This window comes from Oryza sativa, chromosome 11 (assembly GCF_034140825.1).
Source record: "Oryza sativa Japonica Group chromosome 11, ASM3414082v1".
NCBI lineage: Eukaryota > Viridiplantae > Streptophyta > Magnoliopsida > Poales > Poaceae > Oryza > Oryza sativa.
The window spans coordinates 17,417,393-17,443,631 of record NC_089045.1 but is presented as its reverse complement, the minus strand read 5'-3'; the positions used below and the strand labels follow the sequence as shown (position 1 = coordinate 17,443,631).

Genomic DNA, 26,239 nt, shown 5'->3' with positions numbered 1-26,239 from the left:
ATCCATTGCTCTGAAGGTGAGAAACCGAGGCTAAGCAGATCTTGACTCCCAATTTGATGAAGTAGTCCTGGAAGTCGGCACTGATGAATTGGGAACCATTATCTATTATGATGCGGTGAGGCAAACCATATCTGCAGAATATCCCTTTGATAAACTTGATGGCGTTGTCGGCCTTGATTTCCCCCGTGGGCATTGCTTCAATCCACTTGGTGAACTTGTCGATCGCCACGAATAGGAACCTATAGCCGCCCTGTCCTCATGGGAATGGTCCGAGTATGTCGAGCCCCCAGCACGAGAACGGCCAAGTAAGAGGGATAGTCTGGAGCGCTTGCGCTGGTAGCCTTGTGTGTTTACTGTGAAATTGACAGGCTTCACACCACTGAACCATGTCGCAAGCATCTTTAAGCGTGGTCGGCCAAAAAAACCCTTGTCGGAAAGCTTTTCCGACCAATGTCCGGCCGGCGGCGTGTGACTTGCAGATCCCTTCGTGTATGTCCAGGAGGAGGTGTTTGCCATTGTCGAATGAAATGCATTTGAGAAGTACCCCATTTGGCGCCTTTTTGTATAGATCGTTGCCGATCATACAGTAGATCTTGGCTTGTCGGGTTATTTTATCTGCTTCTGCATCGTCCTTGGGCAACTCGTCGCTATTCAGGAACCTGATGAGTGGGGTCCGCTAGTCGTCTGTGGTCTCGATGTCGGCAACGACGTGTACTGCCTTTGTAGCCCCCGAGTCAATGTCGGGGACGACTGTGCTATCTTCGTTGTTTGCCTCTTTTTGTCAGGACGTCAAGGAAGGTGCCAGGTTTGAGTGGCTCTCGTCTGGACGCACGCCATGCTAGGTCATCTGGTTCGATGTTGTCCTTGCGATATATGTGTCGGATCTCGATCCCATCAAACCTTTTCTCCAACTTCCTGACTTCTGCGAGGTATTTGGATAACTCGGGGCTAGAGCACTTGTACTCTTTGTGCACCCGGTTCGCGACTAGTTCAGAATCCCCTTTCACGATTAGTCACTTGACTCCTAGTGCGGCTGCTGCTCTTATCCCAGCGAGTAGTTCTTCGTACTCGGCTGTGTTGTTGGTCGCCCTAAAGTTGAGGTGAATTGCATGCTTGAACTGATCTCCCGAAGGTGATGTCAGGATGAACCCTGCCCCTACTCCTTGGCTATTGAGTGCGCCGTCAAACGCCATTGTCCATATCTCGTTGTCGGTCTGACTTTCTGACCTGTTGTCAGGCATAGTCCAGTCAGCTACGAAATCGGCGAGGACCTGGGACCTGAAGGTTGTTCGTGGCACAAAGTGAACATCAAATTGGCTTAGCTCGACTACCCATTTCGTGATGCGGCCGATAATGTCTTTGTTTATCATGACTTCACCAAGAGGGAAGGAGGAAACAACTGTGACTCTGTGGGCTTGGAAGTAGTGGCGTAGCTTTCTTGATATCATGATTACTGTATAAAACAGCTTTTGGATATGTGGGTATCTTGTCTTTGCGTCGTAGAGAGCTTCACTGACGTAATAAACTGGTCTTTGTACCTTCTCTCTCTCGACAACAATGACGGTACTCACAGAATATGGTGTGGCGGCAATATAGCGGAATAATTCTTCATTAGGTTGGGGGGCAACAAGTACAGGGGGATTTGACAGGTAGCTTTTAAGTGCGATAAACACATCTTCGGCTTCCTGTGTCTTGTTTCTTCAGCAGAGCGAAGAAGGGTTGTCCTCGTTCTCCCATCCTAGCAACGAATCTGCTCAATGCCGCCATGCATCCAGTTAGCTTCTGGACTTCCTTGAGTCTTGTGGGCGACTTCATGTTCTCAATTGCCTTGATCTTCTCGGGATTTGCTTCGACCCCTCTTCCTGAGACGAGGAATCCGAGTAGCTTGCCCGATGGTACTCCGAACGTGCACTTCTCTAGATTGAGCATGAGTCGATATCGTCGGAGGTTGTCAAACGTTTCCCGGAGATCATCGATCAATGAGTCGCTTGTCTTAGTCTTGACAACAATGTCATCGACGTAGGCCTCGACATTGTTCCCTTGGACCGTGCGTTGGAAAGTATTTCCTGCGGTTATTAGTCCAAACGGCATCTTGACGTAGCAAAATACACCGAACGGCGTGATGAATGTTGTCTTCTCCTTGTCCTCTTTTGCCATGCTGATCTGGTGCTAGCCGGAGTAAGCGTCAAGAAAGCTTAACAATTCACAACCAGCTGTTGAGTCCACTAGTTGGTCTATTCGAGGAAGAGGGAAGTGATGCTTGGGACACGCCTTGTTGAGGTCTGTGAAATCAACGCACATCCTCCACTTCCCGTTGGCCTTGCGCACCATGATTGGATTGGCTAGCCACTCTGGATGGAGTGCCTCTCTGATGAAGCCAACTTTGAGAAGCTTGTCGAGCTCTTCTCGTATGGCTTGTTTCCGGTCTGGTGCAAATCTCCGCAGTTTTTGTTTTACTGGCTTGGCATCGGTTCTCACCATGAGTTTGTGCTCAATCACCTCCCTGGGGACCCCCGACATGTCAGACGGCTGCCAAGCAAACATGTCTGCATTGTCACGGAGGAAGATGATGAGCGCGAGTACCTATTTCTCGTCCAGTGACACCCCGATCTTGACGGTCTTGTCGAGGTTGGCACTGGAGAGCGGAACGATCTTGATTGCGCCGTCTGGCTTCGGCGTCTTGTTTGTTTTGCTCACTTTCTTGGGTGGCTCAGCTGTGGCGGGTGGGTTGGGGGTGTGCTCGACCATGTCGAGGCTCCGCTTGTCGGACTGCACCGCCAGCTTCGCGTTTCCCTAAATAGTGATTGTTCCCTTCGGCCCAGGCATCTTGAGTATTTGATACGCGTAGTGAGATGCGGCCATGAACTTCGCGAGTGCAATCCTCCCGATGATGGCGTTATATGCTGTGTCAAACTCAGCAACATCAAAGGTGATCTGCTCTGTTCGGAAGTTGTTTGCTTGGCTGAAAGTCATAGGAAGCGTGATCTTGCCCAATGGCTTGGACGACGACTGAGGGGTAATTCCATGGAAGGGTTGATCAGTGGGCGTCAACTCGCTCCGTGGGATCCCCATCGCGTCCAAGGTGCTGGCGAAGTGTAGGTTGATGGAGCTGCCGCCGTCGATGAGAACCCGTGCAAACTTGATATTCCGAATAGTGGGTTCGACCACGATCGGATATCGCCCTGGGGTGACAGCAGTCTTGGGGTCGTCTGCCTCTGAGAATTCGATCTTCTGCTCTGACCACTTCATCTTGGATGCAGCCCCCTGCCATGTCGAACAAACTTCGCGCTCCACTCTCTTGTACTCTCGCTTTGAGGAGTACGCCGTGGAACCTCCGAACATGTGTGAAACATGAAGATCGGAGTCTGGGTATGTTGAGTCTGAGTCCTGAGTAGTTGCTTCAGCAACCTTCTCGACTACACGTACTCGCTTGCCCTTCTTCAATGCCAGTTGCTTCACGAGTGCCTTTTTGAAGACGAAACAAGTCTCTAGGTAGTGCTTGTCCGACTTGTGTATAGGGCACCATATTTTCTTCGTGTCGTTGCCTTGTGGGTCTGAGTGTTTGGGTGGGTCTGCATATTCTGCTGCGAGGACCTCCGTTCGAGCTTTCCGTTTCCCACTCTTGCTACTCTTCTTCTTGCTTGACTCAGGTGCGTCCTTGGCTAGTTTATTCTCTCCCCCTATCTTCGGCTTGTCGTTCTTGCGTCTTAGGGCATCGTCCGCGTGAGCGCAACGATCGACAATCTTGAATAGCTTGCGAGCAGTCGTGATTCGTCTTGTCGCCAACTCCTGGGTGGTGTAGCGATCTCGGACACCGGATTTGAAAGCGCGGATCACAGAAGCATCGGTGATCTCAGGGATCGTATTTCTGCACTCATTGAAGCGCCAAATATAGTCCCTCAATGATTCGCCCGGATTCTGCGTCAATGCATGTAGGTCGTCCTCGATCGCGTGGCAGTTGTATGTTCCTTGGAAGTTAGCGACGAATTGCTGCCACAGATCTGCCCATGAAGAAAACGAGTAGGGCAGGAGGTGAACTAGCCATGTACGTGCAGATCCCTTCAACGCCTCCGGCAAATAATTTGCTACTGCGTTGTCATCTGCTCCGGCAGCGTAGGTACTGTGGAATAAACTAGAAGAAACTCCTCAGGGTCGGTGCTTCTGTCGTCTTTCTCTATTGCTCCCGGTCGAAATCTCTCAGGCAATCGGACATCTCGCAGGGCACGACTGAAAGCCCTACACCCGTCGCCAGGGGCAGTGGGTTGTCGGCGATCATGTGTCCTCCGCGGATGTCTATCCGATGTCTACACTCGGTTCCGGTGTGCGCTCGGGTTCTCGAGAACCTTGTCGCCGCCCACCATTGTTGTTCTGGCGCTGATCTCCGTCGTCATCATCATTGCGTCGGCGTCCTCGACCAGTATCGCCAGGCACCCGTTGTTCGCGATTATCATGTTCGCGGCGGTTGTGGCGATTATCACGGTCTGGGTTCTCGCTGAGATGTCCTCCTTGCTCTTCGTTCTCACGATGTCGCGAAGAGACACGACGTTGGGAACGACTCTCGTTGCCTTGGGCGCGTCGTGCTTCTCGGCGGCCTTTTAGATGGTCGCGGAGATCACTGGCGCCGCGAGGCAGAAGGGTAGCTTGACGAGGTGGCGTCCGCTGCGCAGGCTATTCCCTATTAGTGCCGCCAGCCGCCGGTTACTCTGGCGGTGCCCTGGCAGCGGCCTCCTCGAACGCGTTACTGAGGTTGGCCACTGATTCCCGTAGTCGTTCTGTCCACTGATCGAGATCCGCGTTCAGGACGGGATCATAAGGAGTTTCCCTCAGTATTGCATTGATGGTCCTGATGTGCTGGGCCGGTGTAGCCACTTGATACTCCGCTTCCGTGTTGCCGTCCCTAGATGTGCTAGTCCCATCGACAGTGTACACGTCGCATGGTGTACTTGTCGACGATGAGGCCTGGTCTTCGAGCAAATGTAGAACAGATGGCTCGTGGGGATCGATATCGAGTACCCCAACGAATCGATCTGAGATAGCTGCCGCTTCTCGTTCCTTGTCCGTATCTCTAGGAGAGATTTGTGACTGCTAGACCTTAGGAGGTGACGTCCTCATGACACTGAGAAGAACCTTGCAGCTTGAGAGGTCGTGATTCTTTGTCTTGTGGATAGGACAATAGACATCACGGGTTAAAGAAGTTCATTGATTTCCGCGCTCTCTGCAAGCACGGATTTCGGCTTGTACGTCGAGAAAATCCCAGCAAGCTTGCAAGGTGTGTTTTCTGGTTTTATGGATAGGACACCAGGACCTTGTTGCCTCGGAAGTTGTCCTTGTCGGCTCGTACTTCTTGTCGGAAGGACAAGATTGGGCCACATTAGGATCCTTCTCGGGCTCAGACGTTGTCGATGTTCCGTTTTCCGCTTTTACGGGAGGATCCTTCGACATGGAGTCTGTCGGGGTCGTAACCACGTCGCTCTCGCTTCCAGCCATTGCTGGGCCAGTCAAGATCGGCATCGTGGTGTAGACCGGGAAGACGATTTCGCCGACTTGGGTCCACACCAGCATCGTTGAGTTAGAAGATCCTTGGTTGATGGCGGGGTTGACGCTGTCGTCAAGAAGGCTTGAAGTCATACTAGTAGAACCTTGAGCACCAAGTCCCCCTACATGGCGCGCTACTGTCGATGGGGGAAACCCGTAGACCGGATATAGAGGGTATTGGGGTACATTAGAACGAGGATCTATGCAATACGACATCAAGCAAACGAAAGACAAGGATTATACTGGTTTAGGACCCTTGATAGGAATAGCCCTAATCCAGTTGGTATGAGATTATATGATGAAAATCACATATTACAAAGGGAATAATGGAACTCGATGATACCGACGAGACCGTAGTCGAGTTGGTTCGACTAGATCACCCGGCGATTTGGCTCCTGTAGGCTTCGGCTTCGTAGGCTGTGGTGGATGTGTTGGCGGTGAGATTCGATGCCTTAGGTCTTACCCAGGGGGTACCTTTTATACCACGGATCAGTTGATCTCTAAGTAGAACTCGGAGATATCGGACCCCTCACGATATGGTAACGACCCAGTTCTGTTCGAGTCGGATTCCTTCTATCTGTGGACTCCGTTTCTATCACGTGATAGATTTCCTTAACGCATACAGGAACTATCCGTATACGCGCGGGTATACCATATCAGTATACAACCTATATCCAAGGATAGAGGGTATACCTTATCCGTAACCCTGACAGTATCGAGGTTTCAGCCGATCTTACCGGATTTAGCTACTTTAATCTTTACATGTTCACTTAATATGCTAAGTCTGCCCTTTAAATTAACATCTTATTGCATTAAAGTATATTAGGCTTACTATTTGATATATTTTGTCTGCTTTAATGTCACGTCCCAAAACGACTCTAAAATATATCCCTTAAATGATGCCTAGAATAATTAAAATCCGTGTGAAAGCCTCCAACAATTAAAATGTGCAAAGTTAAAAGCCAAATAAGGCTTAGAGGATTTTTGTATATTTCCTAAAAGCCTAAAATGCGTAAATAAATTTTAGTGGAATTTTCAGAGCACAAATAATAATTATTAAGAAATAAACAAAGTTAAAATGATTTTATAAAAAGAAAAACACTAAAAGTCCCCCTTCCCTCCCTTGGGCCGGTCCGGCCCATCTCCCTCCCCCTCTCTCCTCTCCCCCGCGGCCCATCCGGCCTCTCCCCGAGCGCGCGCCGCTGACGGGCGGGCCCGCCCGCCACCCTCGCTGACGGGTGGGGCCCACCCGTCATCCCCTTCCTCCTGCCGCTCCCGCCGCTCCGCCCGCGCCAAGCGCCGCCGCCGCCGCCGAATCCGCCGCATCCCGTCCTCCCCGCGTGCAATCAATAGGGGGGAATTATTCCCCGTGATTCCCTCTCCCTTTCCCCCCAATTTTCCCTCCATCTCTCCCTTGGATTCATTTGGAAACCCTCCCCTAATCCCGCCGGCGCCATTGATGGAGCCCGAGAGCGCCGCGCCGGTTTCCTTCCTTCCCCGGCCACCCTCTCTCGCCCCGGCTCTATTTAAACCCTCCCCGCACCTCCTCCATCGGTTTCCGCCTCTCGCCGCCCTTCCTCCTCGCCGGAATCGAGCTCGCGCCGTCGCTCTCTCTCTCCGCAGTCGCCGCCGAGCTCCGGTCCGCCGCCGTTGTCGCCCCGGACCACCTCCCACCTCGGCACCGCCTCCTTCGGCTTCGCCGCATCCTCGCCGACCTCGTCCACCCCTCCGTTTCGCTCGCCGACCGCCGGAACGTCGTCGACCCCGTCGACCCGAGCCGCGCCGCCGCCTTCCTCCGGTCCGGCCGCCTTTTTCGTCTTCGCCGTCGACCTAGGGTGAGCCGTGGACCGCCGCCTCTTTTCCCCCTTCCCTTCCCCTCTCTCGGCCGCCGCTCCGCCGTGCCTATGGCCACCGCCGGTGACCATAGGGGCGCGGGCGCTGCCTCCCGCCGGCTGCGCCGGCTTGGCCGCCCTCGGGCGCGCCGAGTGGCTGCCGCGTGGGGCCCGACCGTCAGCCGCACGCGCCCTCGGGTGCGGCTGACGCGTGGGGCCCACGGCGCCGGCCGGTGCGAGCCCGGGTGCGCCCGGTCCACCGTGGACCGTGAGGCTGCCGCGTGGGCCCCACTCCCATGGACCCGGTCCGCGCGCCCCCTCCCCTCGGCTGACGCAATAAACCCTTTTTAAATTAAAATTTAAATGAAGAAATTCGCAAATATTCATTTAAAGAGCATATAAACTTCAAATGGCCATAACTTGGCCATTTGAACTCAGAATTGGACCGTTCAAGTCTCTAATTTTTCCTTAAGAAGTCAAGAACCCATTTTTGTGCTTTGTTCCTGCTTGTTATATGGATTTTATTAGAGTAAAAGCCTTTTCTTTTCCGTTGGTCGTGTAGACGCTGCAGCTTCAGAAGATCCGCTCTTCGTGGAGGTTGAAGCCGACGTTTCGGAAAGCGAGCAAGGCAAGTCACATCATCCTTGAATATATTGAATCCCAGTTTATAAAATTATTTTGATTTAAATTATTGCATTATCGCTTTATTTAAATTCCCGCGTTATCACTGTTTTATTTAGCCATGCCTATTTACCTTTGTTATGACCTTATTATTATTGTTATTGTTATTATTACCTTGTTCACCCTAGATTAAACAAAACCCCAACTAGTGGACACTCTGCTCATGGTACCACTAGTATGAATTTAGGTAGATGCTTCGCCGCTTAATTAGGTAACATTAGGTGGTTTTACAACTCTAGACTTTGGGATATTCATATCACCTGGACACTATAGAATGGTTGGATTATTGTGGAATTGGATTCACACCTCCCCCTCTATTCAAAATCCTCAAAATGGTTTTAGGCTAGGCTCGGGGTGCATGGTTTTGATAGTAGCACCTCGGCCATATAAGGACCGGTCTTCGGGCCTCTGTTGCAAAGCACTACCGTACTTCCACATGTCTAGTGGGTAAGGCTTAGTTTGTGGCTCAGTCTGGTTATAAACAAAAGTACACGGATGGAGATGGACGAAGTCGGGGGTCGATGGACATCTCTAGGACAAATGAAGGCTACACGAGCTGCGGCCCGGTAGTCGAGATGTCATGGCACAGGGCCGGTGTCCTGCTGCTAGGGGCTCAGTTCTGCCTACCTGTCCTAGGGGTTCCGGCCGTAGGTGGGGTTGGGTCGGTACTCTTGTCTATGGCTAGGATGGGTTGGAAACTATGTCACATCTTCCGTCCGTATACCGTGGTGGTATGTGACACGTGGTTACACGTGAGGAAGATGTGTCTTGTGGGTAAAGATGTACACCTCTGATCAGAGTATAATCTATTCAAATAGCCGCGCCCTCGGTTATGGGCAAGCCGAGCAATGTACCCAAGTTAATGTTTTAATTCTTAAAACCTGCTTAACAACTAAAATGTGGAATGGTTGGCCTGGGTTGGCTTGGAACGAGCTGGGACCCAGGGTCGGGTTGCCAGTTCGGTCTGAATCATCGTAGGCCTTGGGTTAAGGCAGGTTCGTGTGGGTTCACGGCCTTGATTAATAATATTGTATAGCTCTAGAATCGTGTTTACAAAATAGCTTTGAGCAACTAAGTGTCTTTTAATGCTGTTTACTGCAAACCCTAACCCTTTATATTATAACCCCCCTTGTACTCCCTTGCATTTATTCTGCACTTGTGGGTGTGTCTTGTTGAGTACGGTGGTTGTACTCAGTCTTGCTCAATTTTTCCCAAACCCAGAAGTGGAGTTCCTGGAAGATGAAGGCTTTGGTGTCTAGCTCGTGCCAGCCGTCAAGCGCTTGTGGCCGTCGCCCTAGTCTTTCGCTGTTTCCCGTTTGTCTTTGTGTGTGCTGGGCCTTCGCCGCCCATGTAATAAATTAACTATTTACGCTTCCGCTTGATAAACTCTGAAATGTATCAACTTTTGGTGTACCTTGCCTCCTGGGACAAGGAATAATACACGCACGTAAGGAACGCCCGTTGGGTTAATTCCGGTCGTGACATTTAATATCTTGATATAGAGTGGTATCAGAGTATTAGCCGACACATGTTAAATCTATCTAATCGGCTATGCTATGAGTGTATATATAATATTCGTCTTAAAGTACTTTTAAGCATAAGTGATTTATACTGCCTCGACTTACTGTTCGATCTATCTTAATCACTTGGTTTAAATATATTTCGAGAGGAATATTATATATTATTGATATCTACAGCTGATTGAGTAGATTTAATTTTATATTGATTTAATCTTCATTGCCGATCTAATGCCAATAACGTCGGCTCAATGATTAACGATATGTCATCGACCCTAAGCCAATCGGCTATTGTTTATGGATTTAACCTCGTTTTTCTTGTTTTTCCTTCTTGTTGATTACAGGATCAAATCAACTAGCACGCCTTTGAACCCAAGAGCAAGATTTTGGACCTGCACTGGAGTTAAGCAAATCTACTAGGCCAGTGTGTGTTTTTTTCATCAACACATATTCACTCACCACTTCTCACATCATTTCCCCAATAGTTTTACAAATCTCTCTATCATTTTATAATATTTAATATATACTTATCAACATGTTCTACATTAAAGTACGAATTTCATTTGTTTCATGATAAATATTGATAAGTCCTGAGATTTTTTTTTTCTTTTTACTCCTCGCTGAATTGTAACGAAAAATAATATAAAAAATTACTTAGTAATTCCTGCAGCAAAGCACGAAGAATCCGCTAGTACAATGTGAGGCTGTTGCAGGTTCACTAAAAAAGAAACCCATCGTAGCCCTCCTTGCTCCCCTGGTAAAGAAGCCCTCCTGTATCTATGCTCGCATCCCACGGTCGCGACAAACCACAGTGGACAGTGGTAAAATCACCAATTATGCAATTAAATTCCTATATTAGATGGGGAAGCACAAGCATTAGAGCATATACAACCGTTTATAGTGGTCTCTCTCTATTGTCATACAAGCAAATTCGATGACATGGAAGAAAGAGAAATGGGTATGGTTGTTATGCATGACAACAGTTCAGAGTCGACTCTTAGCATTTATTAGAGCAAATTTAGTTGCATGGTGGTGGAAGAAAGAAAATAAAAGTAAGAAAAAGTATTTTGATACATTAATGATTAGAAACCATATTGTCTCTAACTGTTGTAGGATGCTAGTATCTAAATAATGTAGAGCTCATATCTGACTCTACCTTTGTACATGTCCTATATGGTGGTACTGTGTACTCCACCATGACTCTACCTTTGTACATGTCCTATATGGTGGTACTATGTTGTGGACCCCGTTTTTATAATAGGAATCAATCGTATAAACAGTACCATTTCCCTGGATCAAGTAGTTTGGTACACACGAATTCATAGCTGGAATACCAAGTGCACATACACGAGTGTCTAATACGATGTAATAATATTATTACATCATAGGCCCGCAGGCATAGTCTTAAATCATCAGACCGAGCGGTCCGGAATACATCCAAAAGCAGAAATAGATAAGGCAGCGGAATTCAGGCAGCGGCATGCCATTGCCACAGGCAACGACCGTACTAAGACCTACTGAACGCCATCGTCTTCATCTCCCTCCTGGTAGTAGGCATAGGGATCCTCCGAGGCTTCATCTCCCGCTTCTGATTAATTTTATATTTTAACTAATGAATTCACCCTAGATTAATATTACTCATATTTTATTTTTATATAATTTATTTGAGTTTTAATTAGGGTTAATTCTTATTCCATCGTAATTAAATTTAATTGATCCAAATATGGTCGCGATAATATTTTATTTATTACTATCCACACCCAATCTTTATTTTTAATTTATATTTATTTTACCAATTTGTTTTTAAGGTTTATTCCTAATTAACTATTCTTTACTCACGATTAATAATCTTCGAGATCAAATCCAGATAAAATAGACGAATAAGATCGGCATGATGCAATTAGTTTAAAAAGTTTTTGAAAATCCGTATTTTTAGAGTTTTGATTTTGTCGATCGAATTTTCAGGGTGTTACAAACCTACCCCCTTAAATAATGCTCGTCCCGAGATTTCATACCAGTTTTCGAATAGATGCGGGTATTCCGTCCTCAAAAATTCTTCACTTTCCCAGGTGGCTTCATCCTCAGTATGATTGCTCCATTGTACCTTGTACATACGCCACACTTTGCTCCTAGTCCTCTTTTCGGCTTCATCCAATATCCGGATCGGGTGTTCTGGATATGTGAGATCATTGCTAATGTGAATCTCTTCCAGCGGAGCTTGCTCTTCCGGCATTCGTAAACATTTCTTTAGCTGAGACACATGGAAGACTGGGTGCACATCCGCGATATTCTCTGGTAACTGTAACTGATATGCAACTTCTCCTCGCCTGGCGATGATCTGGAATGGTCCCACATATTTTGGTGCCAGTTTTCCTTTGACCTTAAACCTTTTTGTTCCCCTCATCGGAGAAACCTTTAGATAAACGTAATCTGCTTCCTTAAACTCCAGGATTCTTCTTCGGGTGTCGGCGTAAATCTTCTGTCGTGATTGTGCCACTTTTAGACGGTCACGGATCAAGCGAACCTTTTCTTCGGCTTCTTGAATAATGCCAGGTCCAAATACCGCCCGTTCTCTAGTCTCGGACCACATTAGCGGGGTACGACATCTTCGACCAAACAATGCCTCATTGGGTGACATCTTTAGGCTTGCTTGAAAGCTGTTGTTGTAGGAGAATTCGGTGTAGGGCAAACATCTCTCCCAGTCCTTGCTAAAATCCATAGCACAAGCCCTCAGCATGTCCTCCAGGACCTGGTTGGTTCTCTCCGTCTGGCCATCTGTCTGTGGATGATAAGCGGTGCTAAATGCGAGGTAACTTCCTACGGCTTCATGGACTTTCTCCCAGAAATGTGAGGTAAACAGTGTGCCCCGATCAGATATAATTTTCTTAGGTACACCATGAAGACATACTATCCTGGTCATGTATAACTCGGCTAGCTTAGCACTGCTATAATTTGTCTTAACGGGAATGAATCTCGCCGTCTTGGTGAGTCGATCCACGATCACCCAAATGGAATCATATCCTGTTGCGGTCTTGGGCAATCCAACAATAAAATCCATACCTATCTCATCCCATTTCCATTCGGGAATCCTGAGAGGTTGCAACAAACCTGCCGGCCTCTGGTGTTCAGCCTTCACCTTCTGGCATACGTCGCAGAGTGCTACGTATTCGGCCACATCTCTCTTCATGTTGGGCCACCAGTAGCCCTCCTTCAAATCCTGGTACATTTCGGTACTTCCGGGGTGTAATGAATAAGCCGATTCGTGAGCTTCCTTTAAAATTAATCCCCTCAGTCCACCCTGTTCGGGTACGTAAATTCTCTTTTTATACCATAGAACATCATTTTCGTCGGTTGAAAATTCCTTTGCACGTCCTGCAGCTAAGCGTTCCTTCACCTCTCGGATTTCCTCGTTGTCCTTCTGGGCTTCTTCTATTTGGGTTCTCAAAAGAGGTTGAATGTCCAGGGTGTTTATCTGTCCACGGGGTACTATATGTAAGTTCAGCTGAGCTATTTCTTCCCTAAGCTCAGGGACCATCCCTTCCATTCTCAGATGATTGCAATGGCTCTTACGACTCAGAGCGTCGGCCACGACGTTTGCTTTGCCTGGGTGATAGTGAACCTCTAAATCATAGTCCTTGATTAATTCTAACCATCGTCTTTGCCTCAAGTTGAGATCTGACTGGGTGAAGATATACTTTAGACTCTTGTGGTCAGTGTAGATATCGCAATGGTTTCCAATTAGATAATGTCTCCAAATCTTTAGCGCATGAACCACAGCTGCGAGTTCTAGGTCATGGGTAGGGTAGTTTTCCTCATGTGGTCGCAATTGTCGCGACGCATAGGCCACAACTTTTCCGTCCTGCATCAGTACTCCTCCTAGTCCTTGCCTTGAAGCATCACAATATATAACAAAGTCTTTCCTGATGTCGGGAAGAACTAAAATAGGTGCCGAGGTCAGCTTTTCTTTGAGCTGCTCAAAGCTTTCCTGACACTATTCTGACCACACAAACTTCTTTTCCTTCTTGAGTAGTTGTGTCATTGGTCGGGCTATCTTAGAGAACCCTTTAATGAACCGTCGGTAGTATCCAGCCAAGCCTAGAAAACTCCGAATTTCAGTCACAGATTTGGGTGCTTTCCATTCCGTGACAGCCTCCACTTTAGCAGGATCCACTGCTACTCCACCGGCCGAGATTACGTGGCCTAGAAAAGCGACTTCTTTTAACCAGAACTCACACTTGCTGAATTTTGCATATAACTTATGCTTCCGAAGTTTCTCGAGTACCAATTGCAAGTGCTCTGCATGTTCTTCCTCATCTTTGGAGTAGATTAGAATATCATCGATGAATACCACCACAAATTTGTCCAAGTAGTCCATGAACACTTTGTTCATAAGATTCATAAAGTATGCCGGAGCGTTGGTTAAACCAAACGACATTACAGTGAACTCATATAATCCATAACGTGTTGAGAACGCGGTTTTGGGTATGTCCCTGGTTCTAATTTTCAATTGGTGGTATCCTGACCGAAGGTCAATCTTAGAGAACACCTTAGCTCCTTTGAGTTGATCAAAAAGATCATCAATCCGTGGTAGTGGATACTTGTTTTTGATAGTTACTTCGTTCAGTGAGCGGTAGTCCACACACATTCTTATGCTACCATCTTTCTTCTTGACGAATAGCACTGGGGCTCCCCAAGGTGACGAACTGGGGCGTACAAATCCCTTTTCTTGCAGCTCCCTAATTTGCTTCTTAAGTTCTTCTAACTCATTGACCGGCATCCGATATGGTCTCTTGGATATGAGGGCAGTTCCGGGTATCAGGTCAATAATGAACTCTATGTCACGATCTGGTGGCATTCCAGGTAAATCCTCTGGGAACACATCAGGAAATCGCTGCACTACGGGCATTCCCTTTAGGGGTAGCATGGTAAATATACCTCCAACACGTTCGGTTAGCCTAGGATCTTGATCCATGGTTGCTCTCATATCCGATCCCCAGGGTGTGGTCAGGGTAACTTCTCTACGTCTATAGTCAATTATTCCTCTATGCTTTGCTAACCAATCCATACCCAGAATGACATCAAGAGTTTGGGGTATTAGCACCATAAGATTGGAGGGAAATACCACATCCCTAAGGCGGATGGGTACGTCAATGCAAGCTGTATCCACTGCTATCTCACCCCCAGGTGAATGTACTAACATTGGTTGTCTTAGTTTAACTCTGGTTAAATTGTGTTGTTGACTTGCTTTCAAAGATATAAATGAATGCGATGCTCCTGAATCGAAGAGAACTTTAACTGGAGTGGAGTTGAGTGAAAACATACCCATCAGTACGCCTTGATCTTCCTGGGCCTCTTCAGCTCGAACGTGGTTCACTTGCCCGCGTCCAAATCCGGTAGCGGTCCTGTTAGTCTGCGGAGTCCTGAATAGACCTCGTCCAGCAACAGGGGTAGCAGTCCCGTGAATAGCCGTTGCATTAGCTCCGGTGCGAATGGGTGTCTTGTTTGGATGAGGACATTTATTGGCAAAATGCCCATACTCTCCACAGTTGAAACAGCTTCCTGGCCTTACTGATCCAGTGGCGGCCTGATTTGGCGCAGGAGAGCGATTCTGAATGGTAACCGGCCAGTGGAAATTGCTGGAGGCGGCAGGTCGACTGGTTGTCACCACTGTTGGTCTCCATGCCGAGGGGGTTGTCCCTTTAGGACGCTGGGGTGCGGTCTGAGGCGGGCGGTTCATGGCAAGCCTCCTTTTACGATTGTGCTCCACGACCTTCCGGTCGTTCTCCAGCCTAACGACCTTATTGATTAAACTCTGGAAACTATCGTGGTCTTGTCCAATCATGGGCCCGCGTAACTCGTCATTCAAGCCTTCAATGAATTTGTCGATCTTTTCCTCCTCGTCGGCAAGATCTCTAGTCGCGTAGCGTGCCAGCTGAGTGAAACGGTTCAGGTACTCTTGTACTGTGGTATTCCCTTGCCGTAGTCTCCTGAACTCATTCTTCTTCATCCGCATCACCGCGGCAGGCACGAAGTTGTCACGGAAGGCTATGGTAAATTCCTCCCAGTTTGGTTCTCCAGCATCTTCTTCTCGGGCTTCTTTGTACATGTCCCACCAATCTCCGGCTGGTCCTTCCAATTGGTTTGCCGCAAAGATCACTTTATCGGCCTCAGGTACTCGAACAAGAGTTAGCTTCTTCTCAATGATCCTTAACCAATCTTCAGCATCCATAGGTTCTTCAGCTGTGGCGAATGTGGGTGGCTTGGTCCTCATAAACTCTCCAAAGCTTGACCCTCCGCGGTTGCCTTGGTTGTTCGCGATAGCTTGCAGAAGTTGAGTTTGGGTGGCCATAACTCCGGCCAGAGTGGTTAAGTCGGGTGTCTGAGTTTCGTCATTGCTGGTTGTTGCCCAACGTCGGCTTGCCATCTGTGTAGGTTGATGGAGTAAGTATCCTAATTTTCTAACTAGCTCCTATGGCTTTATCCCATTAAGGGAGTTATGTTGATATGAACTTTGTTTTGCAAGCATGGTGGAATAAACTCATTTATAATACAACAACAATAGATATCATAAATAACATCACAGAGTTTCACAAATGGTACATGAATCATGATGCAATCGACTGCATACATACGCAGTCCAAATAAGGTTCATCCAAAAGATACAACGAACTAATCATCAAACTACTCGTCAATCTAGGTAAGGGAGGGGGTGTCTCGCATATTATCCAAAAACCATCTGATACGAGATCGAAGCTTCAAGGAGTCCGTCAGTCTAGTCCTCCAGCCATCCGCAGGATCCCGGGGCAGGTAGAGGGTGGTCACTGGCACGCGCAAACCTGAGTCCCCACGGCTCAGAGGTAGTGGCCCCTGGATCTGGCTTGGGCCTCTTGCCCGGAGGTCGTGTGCTCTTGCGAGCAGTGCTAAGGGTGCGAGGGCCTCCAAGGAAGGTGATGCGGGGAACAGGGGTCTCATCCTCTAAAGGATCAGTGATGTCTGGCTCGATCTCTGGCTCGGTGTCGGTTCCCTCTGTCTCGGAGTCGACCTGGATCGGAGTCTCCAAACTGGAACCCAGCTGTGGAGAAGGTGTAGGGATCAGTGGAGTGTGCACCAACTCCGGAACAGGTGGCTGTGCCGCTGTCGGGTCCACTAGGTAGGGCGTTGACTCGGTAGCTAGCATACTAGCCTCTCCCAGAAGAGCGTGGAACGCCGGTGGGTACGGCGGGGTGAGGAAGAAGTAGCGGTCACGGCCTACTGCTGTGGAAGTAGAAGCCCCTGTAGTGCTGATCTTGGCTGCTCGAAGCTGCTCCTCCAGCTGGCTGACGTGCTCCTGACTCTCTCTCAGCTGCTCCTCAAGAGTATCCATCATCCCGCGGCGATCGTTGTACTGGTCAGATAACTGCTGGAACTGGTCGCCGTGGACCTGGAGCTGTGCCTTCAGTGAGTCCATCTCACTGCCCCAAGCCTGGTGCTCCTCCTCCAACTGAAGCTGCTGCACTGAGAGGTCAGTCAACTCAGTCTCCAGCTCTCCCATACGTCTCTGGTGGTCGTCAATCTCCAACAGAGCCTCCTCGTAGTAGTCATCTACTGCCTCAGCCCATCGTGACAACCGAGTCACTATCGGGTTGTAGCAGCAGGGCGTGTCTTGAACTGTGCAAACTGAGTTGCCCTCCTCCCGGAACGGGTGATGAGCAAACTTGGTACTCACTAACTCAGCTCGGTGAATAGAGCTGAGTCGGAGGAAGGCCTCCCGGGCGGCATCCTGCATCGCGGTCTCTGGCAGGTCTCGGTGGTGACGTGTCTGGAAGCTGTAGTCCAACTTGGAAGGGACTCGGGGGTGAATCTCGACCCGAGCCTCCCAAACTGAGCCACACTGTCTCACTCGGTATGACGGGAACCCAGGGTATCGCAGACGCCTCAACATCCGATGCAGCTCAATGACATACCCCTCTGATTGAGGTAAGCTCAACTCCCAGGTAGCGGGTGAATCCGAATCTGCCATCTAATTTTAAGAAAAACCCAAAGTCAGTTGAGGGTAAAACTTGTTTTTGTAAAGAAAATAGTTAAGAGTAAGATGAAAATTGTACCGAGTTTTGTAAACATAGCGTTTTTATTTTTGAAAGTATTACTAAATGGGAATTTCTCCCTTGGCCAACTTAGAAAAGGGGTGGGGCGCCTTTTGGTCTTTTCCTACAGTCGTATGGCTCTGATACCAGCTCTGTAGACCCCCGTTTTTATAACAGGAATCAATCGTGTAAACAGTACCATTTCCCTGGATCAAGTAGTTTGGTACACACGAATTCATAGCTGGAATACCAAGTGCACATACACGAGTGTCTAATACGAATTATTACATCATAGGCCCGCAGGCATAGTCTTAAATCATCGGACCGAGCGGTCTGGAATACATCCAAAAGCAGAAATAGATAAGGCAGCGGAATTCAGGCAGCGGCATGCCATTGCCACAGGCAACGACCGTACTAAGACCTACTGAACGCCATCGTCTTCATCTCCCTCCTGGTAGTAGGCATAGGGATCCTCCGAGGCTTCATCTCCTGCTTCTGATTAATTTTATATTTGCAAGGGTGAGTACCAACCGTACTCAGCAAGCCATCACAGCAATGATGCACATGACAGAGGAATTCAGAGGATGGCTATGGTTCTTTTGCGCAAAGCAAGTTTTGTAATTCTTTTCACAAGCCTAAGACCTAGCATAGACTGATCAAGTTTTAATACCAGTATTCATATTAAACAATGACGGTTCTGTCCACCATCCATTGTGATCCCAAGGATAGCTTCCCGCCATTGAGTCGTTATGGTTTTCTGAGGACGTCCACATTCCCGCCTCTCAGGAAGTGGCTCCATCAGTATAAAAATCATCATGCAGATCCCATCCCACACAAGTTTAAGAATTTTAGAGTCTAGCCAAGTGTAATACATGTCCCGGTGCTCAATAACCGCGAGCATGGCTATTCGAATAGATTTGGTTTACTCACACTGCAGTGGATGTACACTTTACCCGCACTCCGCGACTGCCCAACACATGAGCCTCGTCCCAACACATGAGACGCGTCACGGCAAAGCTTTTCGATAACCTCGCATTGGCAGTACCCGCTCCATGAACTTAAATCCTCATGCACTCTAGGCGTCCATGTTTCTAGCAGTGAGAGGAGTTCTGGCGCTCCCGGGAAAGAGAAGTCTCACACACATATTAAATTATGGTTCAAGTTAAGTTCTCTCTCTCACACACTCATGGCAGTCCTACCAATGGTGACACCGATGTAGGGCACGCCTCTCGGCCCTACCTCAATGGCTGTCCCACCGTAGCGCACCTGCCTCACTCAGGGGTGAACCATCTATGCAGGGATACTGCATCCGCTCAGCTATCTAATCCGCTAGGTCTACACCCATTCGAGAAGTACGGTTGTACGGGGGTCGTTTCATGCTTAACTTCATGGCTTGGTCCTTAATTGACCGGGGACGGTACTAGCCTTTTCCAGATACCACCCAAATCCTCCGTCCGCCCCAGTCGAAAACAGTTGTTTAATTTTATTTCTCCTTTCACAAATCATGTCATCAACATCATGGCAATGTGGCGCTCATGTCTCCACATGCCGCATCTCAATTACCTTCCCAAAGGTAATTGCCCAAGCATATAGCATTTGATAAATATGAGTATGCATGATTCTAGAATAGCATTTCTAAGCAATTGTCATAGTTGAATAGAGACTCATACGTAAACATGGTTACAAAGATTTAAGGGTTAACAATAATCAAGGCATGGCATAATCACAAGTGGGATGTTCATCATTGCATGCAATTTTATTTGTAAACAAAATAATTTCGCAATTGGGATCAACATGTTCAAGGAATAGTGATGACTTGCCTTGCTCAAAGTCTTGCGGGTCTTGGCCTTCGCTTGGATCCGCAACTCCCTCAGGCGCTATAGTTACGTGCAAAAATTGATTTGAATTCGGTTAGAATTCAAATAAAAATCCAAATAAATTCAAATGAAAGTCGAATGCGAAAGTCGATTATTCGCGAACTAAGGCAAACCCAATTTCGAGTTTTAATATCCTAAACTATTTTGCGGGTATAAATATTTTGTTGTCCTAAGTTTTTAATTTAATCTACCCGAGCATTATATCCATATAATAGGTTAGAAATTTCTATCGCGAGCTAAATGTCGGACGAAATCCTAGAAATATTATACGATTTAATTTAGTCTATGACTAAATGATTAAATATAACACATGGCTAAAATCCCTAGTAATTAAATCCGAATTTCTACCGTGAATTGATTACTTATAGGGATTACCCAAAAATAATCTATAATAATCTATAAGAATTCATCTATTTGTTTAGTTATTAATTACATCTAAATTACTACCGCGAATTGATTTCTTATAGAAATTACAAAGAATAATTAAATTTTGCAATTCTAGGACCATGATTATTCTATACTTAAATTCTAATTATTTTAAATTTTCTAAACTATTATCCCCCCTAATTTTCTTCCTAATTTTTCTATTTATTTTTCCTTTTTCTCTTTCTCCCTTTTTTTTTCTTTTCTCTTCTTTTCTTTTTCTTTCTTTTCTCTCTCTGCTCTCCCTCTCGGCTCTCTTTTCCTCTCTCTCTCTTTCTCTCTCTCGGCTCTCTTTTCCTCTCTCTCTCGGCTCTCTTTTCCTCTCTCTCTCTCGGCTCTCCCTCCTACCCGAGCGGTGGCGGCGGTGGACGCGAGGGGGAAGGAGGGCGGCTCACCGACGGCGGCAGCGGCGACGACGGCGGTGGCGACGGTGGCGTACGGCGGCACAGAAGCGGCGGCACGGTGGCACAGGAGCGACGGCACGGCAGCGCGGGAACGGCGGCGCGGCGGCACGGGAACGGCGGCGCGGCGGCACGGGAACGGCGGCGCGGCGGCACGGGAACGGCGGCGCAGTGGAGAGGGGAGAGGGGAGGAAGGGTGAGATGGGATGGGGGAGAATGGAGAGAGGGGGGTATTTGTAGAGAGGGGAGGAGGAGAAGGGGAGGGGCTGCGGCGTAATGGCGATGCGACGGCGGCGCACGGGGCGGAACAACGGCGACGCGCGGGCGGCGACACGATAGCGGCGTGGGGCTCGGAGCGGCGGTGTGACAGGTGGCGCGGGGCTCGACGCGGCGACGCGACGTGCGAGCGCGGGGCGCAAGGCGGCGATGGCGATGGGCGGGCGGCGCGGCGCGGGACGGCGATGCGACGGTGACAGGATGATGGCGCGGCGACGGGACGGGCGCGTGGCGCGGCGACAGCGTGGCAGCGGCGGCGCGGAGCGCGAGGCGGCGGCGCGGGGCTCGAGGCGGCGGCACGGGGCGCGAGGCCGACGGCGACGATGGCGACGGCGGCGCGGCGGGCGAGCGGCGCGAGGTGGCTACGCGCGGTGACGGTGGCGACGTGATGGCGGCGCGCGGGACGGGCTCGGGGCGGCTAGGACAGAGGTGGGAGAGGAGGGGGAAGGCTAGGGACCACATCGAACACCTACGCCATAATGAACAGTGTATTTTTCTATTTATCCCGATTTTAGTTTATTTTCCATATGAATTTGATTCTACAATTCCTAATTTTACATATATGTATTTTACTCAATATTTGTATTATCTTAACTAATGAATTCACCCTAGATTAATATTACTCATATTTTATTTTTATATAATTTATTTGAGTTTTAATTAGGGTTAATTCTTATTCCATCGTAATTAAATTTAATTGATCCAAATATGATCGCGATAATATTTTATTTATTACTATCCACACCCAATCTTTATTTTTAATTTATATTTATTTTACCAATTTGTTTTTAAGGTTTATTCCTAATTAACTATTCTTTACTCACGATTAATAATCTTCGAGATCAAATCCAGATAAAATAGACGAATAAGATTGGCATGATGCAATTAGTTTAAAAAGTTTTTGAAAATCCGTATTTTTAGAGTTTTGATTTTGTCGATCGAATTTTCAGGGTGTTACATGTGTACTCCACCCATCAGTGTTTATGTCACAGCCTGTACGAATAATATACTTACTATGGTGACTTTTTAAATGAAATTTAGTGAGAATAGTGATTTAGATCTTGCTCGATCTATTACATCGTGTGTCATAAGGTGCACTCGTGGGTATGTCGCATACGTAGTGGAATGTGCAAAGTATGCCTTATTTGTATTCGAATATACATAAATCAAGCGATTTCATATTTTCAAATGTCATAAAATTAGAATAGACATACAATTGGCGCTAATATTATGGATTTGTTATTCGTGATTCACTGAAATATTCTCTATATATGTTTGCGGATCTTAGAGAAAAGAAAAACAATTATGCTTCGTCATTGATAAAAAAATTAAAATCAAAATACAATATCAACTATGGATTAATAAATTGAATATTGATAAACTCTCATAGAGGAAAGCACCCTAAGAAAAACTCCAAAAACTTGAGCTTGGCAACTTGGGCGAAGCTCAAGGTATGGTGGAGCGTGCACATATCGTCGTTGCAGTTGCAAACCATCCCCAGCCTCTCCAGGTCGGCCGGCCGAACCACGGGCTCCTTCACGACCAACTTATTGACGACGGCGATGTCGCACCGGATCGCGAACCCGTCATCCTTGAGGTACCACGACTTCTCCAGCTCCTTCCTAACGACGAACCTGTCGAACCCCTCCGTGACCCCGGAGTAGAATACCCTCGTGAACCTCTTCTCGTGCGGCTCGCCCAACGGCAGCGTCAGCCCGTAGTGGTGTTGAGGGACCAGGCTAAACCGGACCTCGGCCTGGGCCTGGGTGATGTGGTGGAGCGTGAGGGAGACAGAGACGAAACCCGGACACGTCCTCCCGTTTGGGTAGCAGAGGATGCTCCAGGTGTGGCCGGCCACCTTGAACTTGGAGGACTCGACGAAGTTGCCCACCATCCGTGCATGTTGGCGATCCGCGTGTAGCCGTCGATCTTGAGCATATGGCATCCGGTGGTCGCCGTGGTGCTGACCGTCGACACGGTGACATCCTCCTCCGTTGGCGCCATGAGATCGATGGCACCTGGGTCGTCAGACAACATACGGTGGTGTTCGATTTGTTTGTAAGGTACGTTGGTAGGGTTCAGTTAATTAAATATATGGAGAAGTTAAGGTAGATGTCGGCCTGTAGTTCGTCTCGGATAAGAGCCATTTTTTGGGACTGAATAAGTATTACTACTACATGTTGGATATCACGGATCGTTGCAAACTCTTCAAGTCTCTGTCCGGTTCGTAAACGAACAAGGGGGAGATATTACTGATTTCTTAAGTTGCTATGAAAAGCTAGTAAAAACTAATGTGTTAATGAAAAAAACGGAGGAATATGAAAAACATAATATTCTGATAGGAATGTAAGTATAAAATAGAGGATTGCAAAACACAGGAAAAACATAGGAATGACCGTTTGATTGGACCACAGGAAAAACACAGGAATTTGAGGAGAGATAAAGACTAAGGATTTCTTCCATGAGGTTCCACCTCTTGTTAAAAATCCTCCAAAACTTATATGAGAAGAGGCATTCCATAGAAATTTCATAAGATTCTATAGGGTTCATTCCTTTGATTCAAAGAACTTTGTAAGAAAAATTCCTATATGAATAAAATTCTCTAAAATTCCTATGAATTTCCTTTGAATAAAAGGGGGCCTTAGTATGAATCATATTAATGTATCCACTATAGCAAGCCACCAAAAATTTGTAAATTCTATTCCCGTGCTTCACCTTGTCCCGTTCTCTTTCCCTGCCCTACTTCCCTCCTAATGTAAAATAATTACTCTTACTTTTACATGAAAATAGGGTTCCATCGCTACCAATCCCCTCTCTCGTGCCCTCCACTATCACTCCCCCACTCCATCTTCTTGCTGTCATGTCCAATCACGCTTCTCCTCTAAGGTTTTAACTGCGCGTCCTAAGGTTACGTTGGGTTAGAATAATTTCTCGTTTATCATGAGCACATTTATCAAACGGCTAAATTGAAAAAAAAAATTATATATGTATTTTAAAAAAACAAATAAATTTGTTTCTCAAATTTATTATAGTTAATACTTCCTCCATCCTAAACTAGAGATAAAAGAAACAATTATTATCACCCCATTTGAATCATCCCAATTAATACATTACATAAATATAATAGTTAATTACATATGTCACATGCATTGAATTATGAAACATTAAAAAAATAGTTATGCATTATATTTTTAAATAGAGCGAGTACTTAAATAATCGTAAGCTAATTGATATTCTCATTTTTTCCGTGACACTAACTAGCTAACTTCAAAAGCTAGCAAACTATTCTCATGTCCCACTCGTTCATAGTGCCACACAAGATTTCAAATTTATAAAATATAATGTAGAAAAAGATCGGGATATTGCGTCGCAGCTGGCCCTTTCTTTGTGTTGGAGAATAGGAGCCTTTTGTTTGGGAGCTCATGCCTGCAGAGAAGCAGAGAATTTGATACATTAGTACTCCGACTTCAAAAAGCTCGATAAGCAAACATGTTAACACATAGTATTAATTTGGAGTTATGTCACATAAAAGCTTTTTCGTAAAATGAAAAAACAAGTAGCACGAATAACCTTCAAGTTATCTGATTTATTTGTCACTTTGTTCTCCCCAGTTTGATGGCCAACTTTTTCATCAAGGGAGGCATGTTCTGCAGGAACATCACCAAATATATCATCGATACTCCAAGCAGCAATAATGCTCCCATCTTCACTGATGCGTTTCTTTAACTCTTTCTGCACGGATGGTAAATTAATCAACGAGCACACGGCATGCGCAATTTTACAGTTGGATAGTTGGACAAGACAAGAATTTCAGATAAAAGCTAACCCATTGATACATCCTCGCAAGGGGCACGACTGCTTCACGGTAATCGAAAACCGACAACTCGGTAAACTTCAGCCACAGATCTTGCATTTCAGAACGAACCTGATCAAACTGCAATGCAAAAAAACCGTGATAATTAGAGCATATAATTGTCAAAACAAGAATGAACACAAGGAGAGAACAGTAAACTGAAACGATGCTCAAAGTTTCAGACCTCAGAGCTTGATAAATCTTTAGGACAAGCCCTCAACTTCTTCTTGATTCTGTCAAGGATCTCAGCTAATTCACTGCATTTCCTCCTCCTCATCTCTGACAGGGTCTCTGATTTCATTCCACCAGGAGGTAGGTTTAACACTAGCTCGATCATACCATCTATGCTCTGAAACTGTAACATCTCATCGTGGCATGAATAGCCATCCTGTGATGCATTCTCAGTTTTAAATTTTCCACACAGTTTTGTGTCAAGAAATGACTTCAAATTCACCCATAGATCGTCCGGGTGCTTATTGCGCAGATGTTCCAGCAAAGATGCAGTGTCCAGGAACTTCTTGCCTGCACATTGGCCCGAAGATCGCGGGCAAATCCAGAAACACCATGAACCGTGTGTCTTGGAGAAGCGCCGCGCTTCGGAGACTGTGTTCGCCGCGATTTGGTCGATCTTGCTGTAGTGTTCGCGCAGTTCGTCGATGCTGACGGAGAGGATCTGAGATTGCTTCTCGCTTTCCATGGATGCCCAATCGTGTACGGCTAACAAGACAAGCTTCTTCTGAAGATCACAGAGTTGTTTCCTGAGGGATGACACCATGTCGTCGTACTCTTCTCCGATCGCAGATCCGAGGGGGATTTCGTGCGCCGCCGGGTCGTCGGGGTTATCGACGGCGAGGGCGCGGCGGCATTCGGCCTCGGCGGCGTCGTAGTCGTGGAGGCAGGCGAGCAGCTTCGCGCGGAACAGCGCGACCACGAGCGATCGGTCGAAGGTGCGGGCGGCGGTGTCCATCGTGGCGAGCGCGCGGCGCAGCGTCTTGTGCCTCGGGGTGGCCGCCGTCGCCGGGTACGCCGCGCCGCCGCGGCGCTCGCGAGCTAGCTCCACGGCCACGTAGGCCGGGAGGCACTGCGCCCGCGCCGACGACGGGTAGCGGTCGGCGAGCTTCGCCGCGCCGTGCACGGCGGAGGCGGCGCCGTGGTGCTCGACGGTTGCGAGCACCTCGGCGACGGCGTCCTCGCAGCGCGCGTTGGAGTAGCAGTCGATGGCGCGGCGCAGCCTCGCCTTGGCCATCTCCACCCTCTCCCCCCTCGTCAGCCCCGCGCTCCGGCCGTAGCCGCCCAGGCGGTGCGCCGCCGGGTCGGCCGGGTGGGCGATCGCGGCGGCGCGCATGAACGCGTCCCACGCCGGCTTCCACATCCCCGTCCCGACGAGGGCCTCGCCATAGGCGGCGAACGTCTCGACGCAGTCCGGGACGGCGTCGAGCGACATCTTGTAGCAGGTGGCGGCGAACTTCGCCTGCCTCTCCGCCAGCGCCTTGTCGTCGGCGGCGGCGCCGCGGCCGCGGCGGCGGTTCCGGCGGTGCGCGGCCATGTTGAGGTCACCGGAGAGGTTGAGCGCGAGCGGGGAGGACCGCTTGTGCTGGATGGCGAGGTCCATCGCGCGGGACAGCGCCTCGTCGCGGCGGCCGTTGCGGTGGAGCCTGAGCGCGGCCTCGGCCTCCGCACGGATGAGGTCGTCGTCGAGGTCAGGCGCCATTGCCGGAGACGGTGGGGGGAGCGGGTTGGCGGCGGCGTGATCGGCGAGGCGAGGCGTGTCCGCGTGTGTA

General features: G+C 48.2%; 1 protein-coding gene across 1 annotated transcript; it reads right to left on the bottom strand.

Moving 5' to 3' along the window:
* Positions 1-23,698: 23,698 nt before the first annotated feature.
* LOC107276165 (uncharacterized) lies at positions 23,699-26,239 on the bottom strand. Its single transcript, XM_015760754.3, has 4 exons — positions 24,643-26,239; positions 24,432-24,539; positions 24,176-24,337; positions 23,699-24,031 (listed from the first exon to the last, which is right to left on the bottom strand). The coding sequence occupies exons 1-4, from the start codon at positions 26,167-26,169 to the stop codon at positions 24,026-24,028; spliced, it is 1,803 nt and encodes a 600-aa protein (XP_015616240.1). The 5' UTR covers positions 26,170-26,239; the 3' UTR covers positions 23,699-24,025.

Bases quoted from the DNA above. Each gene is read 5' to 3' on its own strand.
- LOC107276165 (XM_015760754.3), bottom strand. From the start codon at position 26,169: ATGGCGCCTGACCTCGACGACGACCTCATCCGTGCGGAGGCCGAGGCC. The intron at 24,540-24,642 runs GTCTGAAACTTT...TTTGCATTGCAG, and splicing joins AAGATTTATCAAGCTCTGAG to TTTGATCAGGTTCGTTCTGA. The intron at 24,338-24,431 runs GTTAGCTTTTAT...CCATCCGTGCAG, and splicing joins TTGCGAGGATGTATCAATGG to AAAGAGTTAAAGAAACGCAT.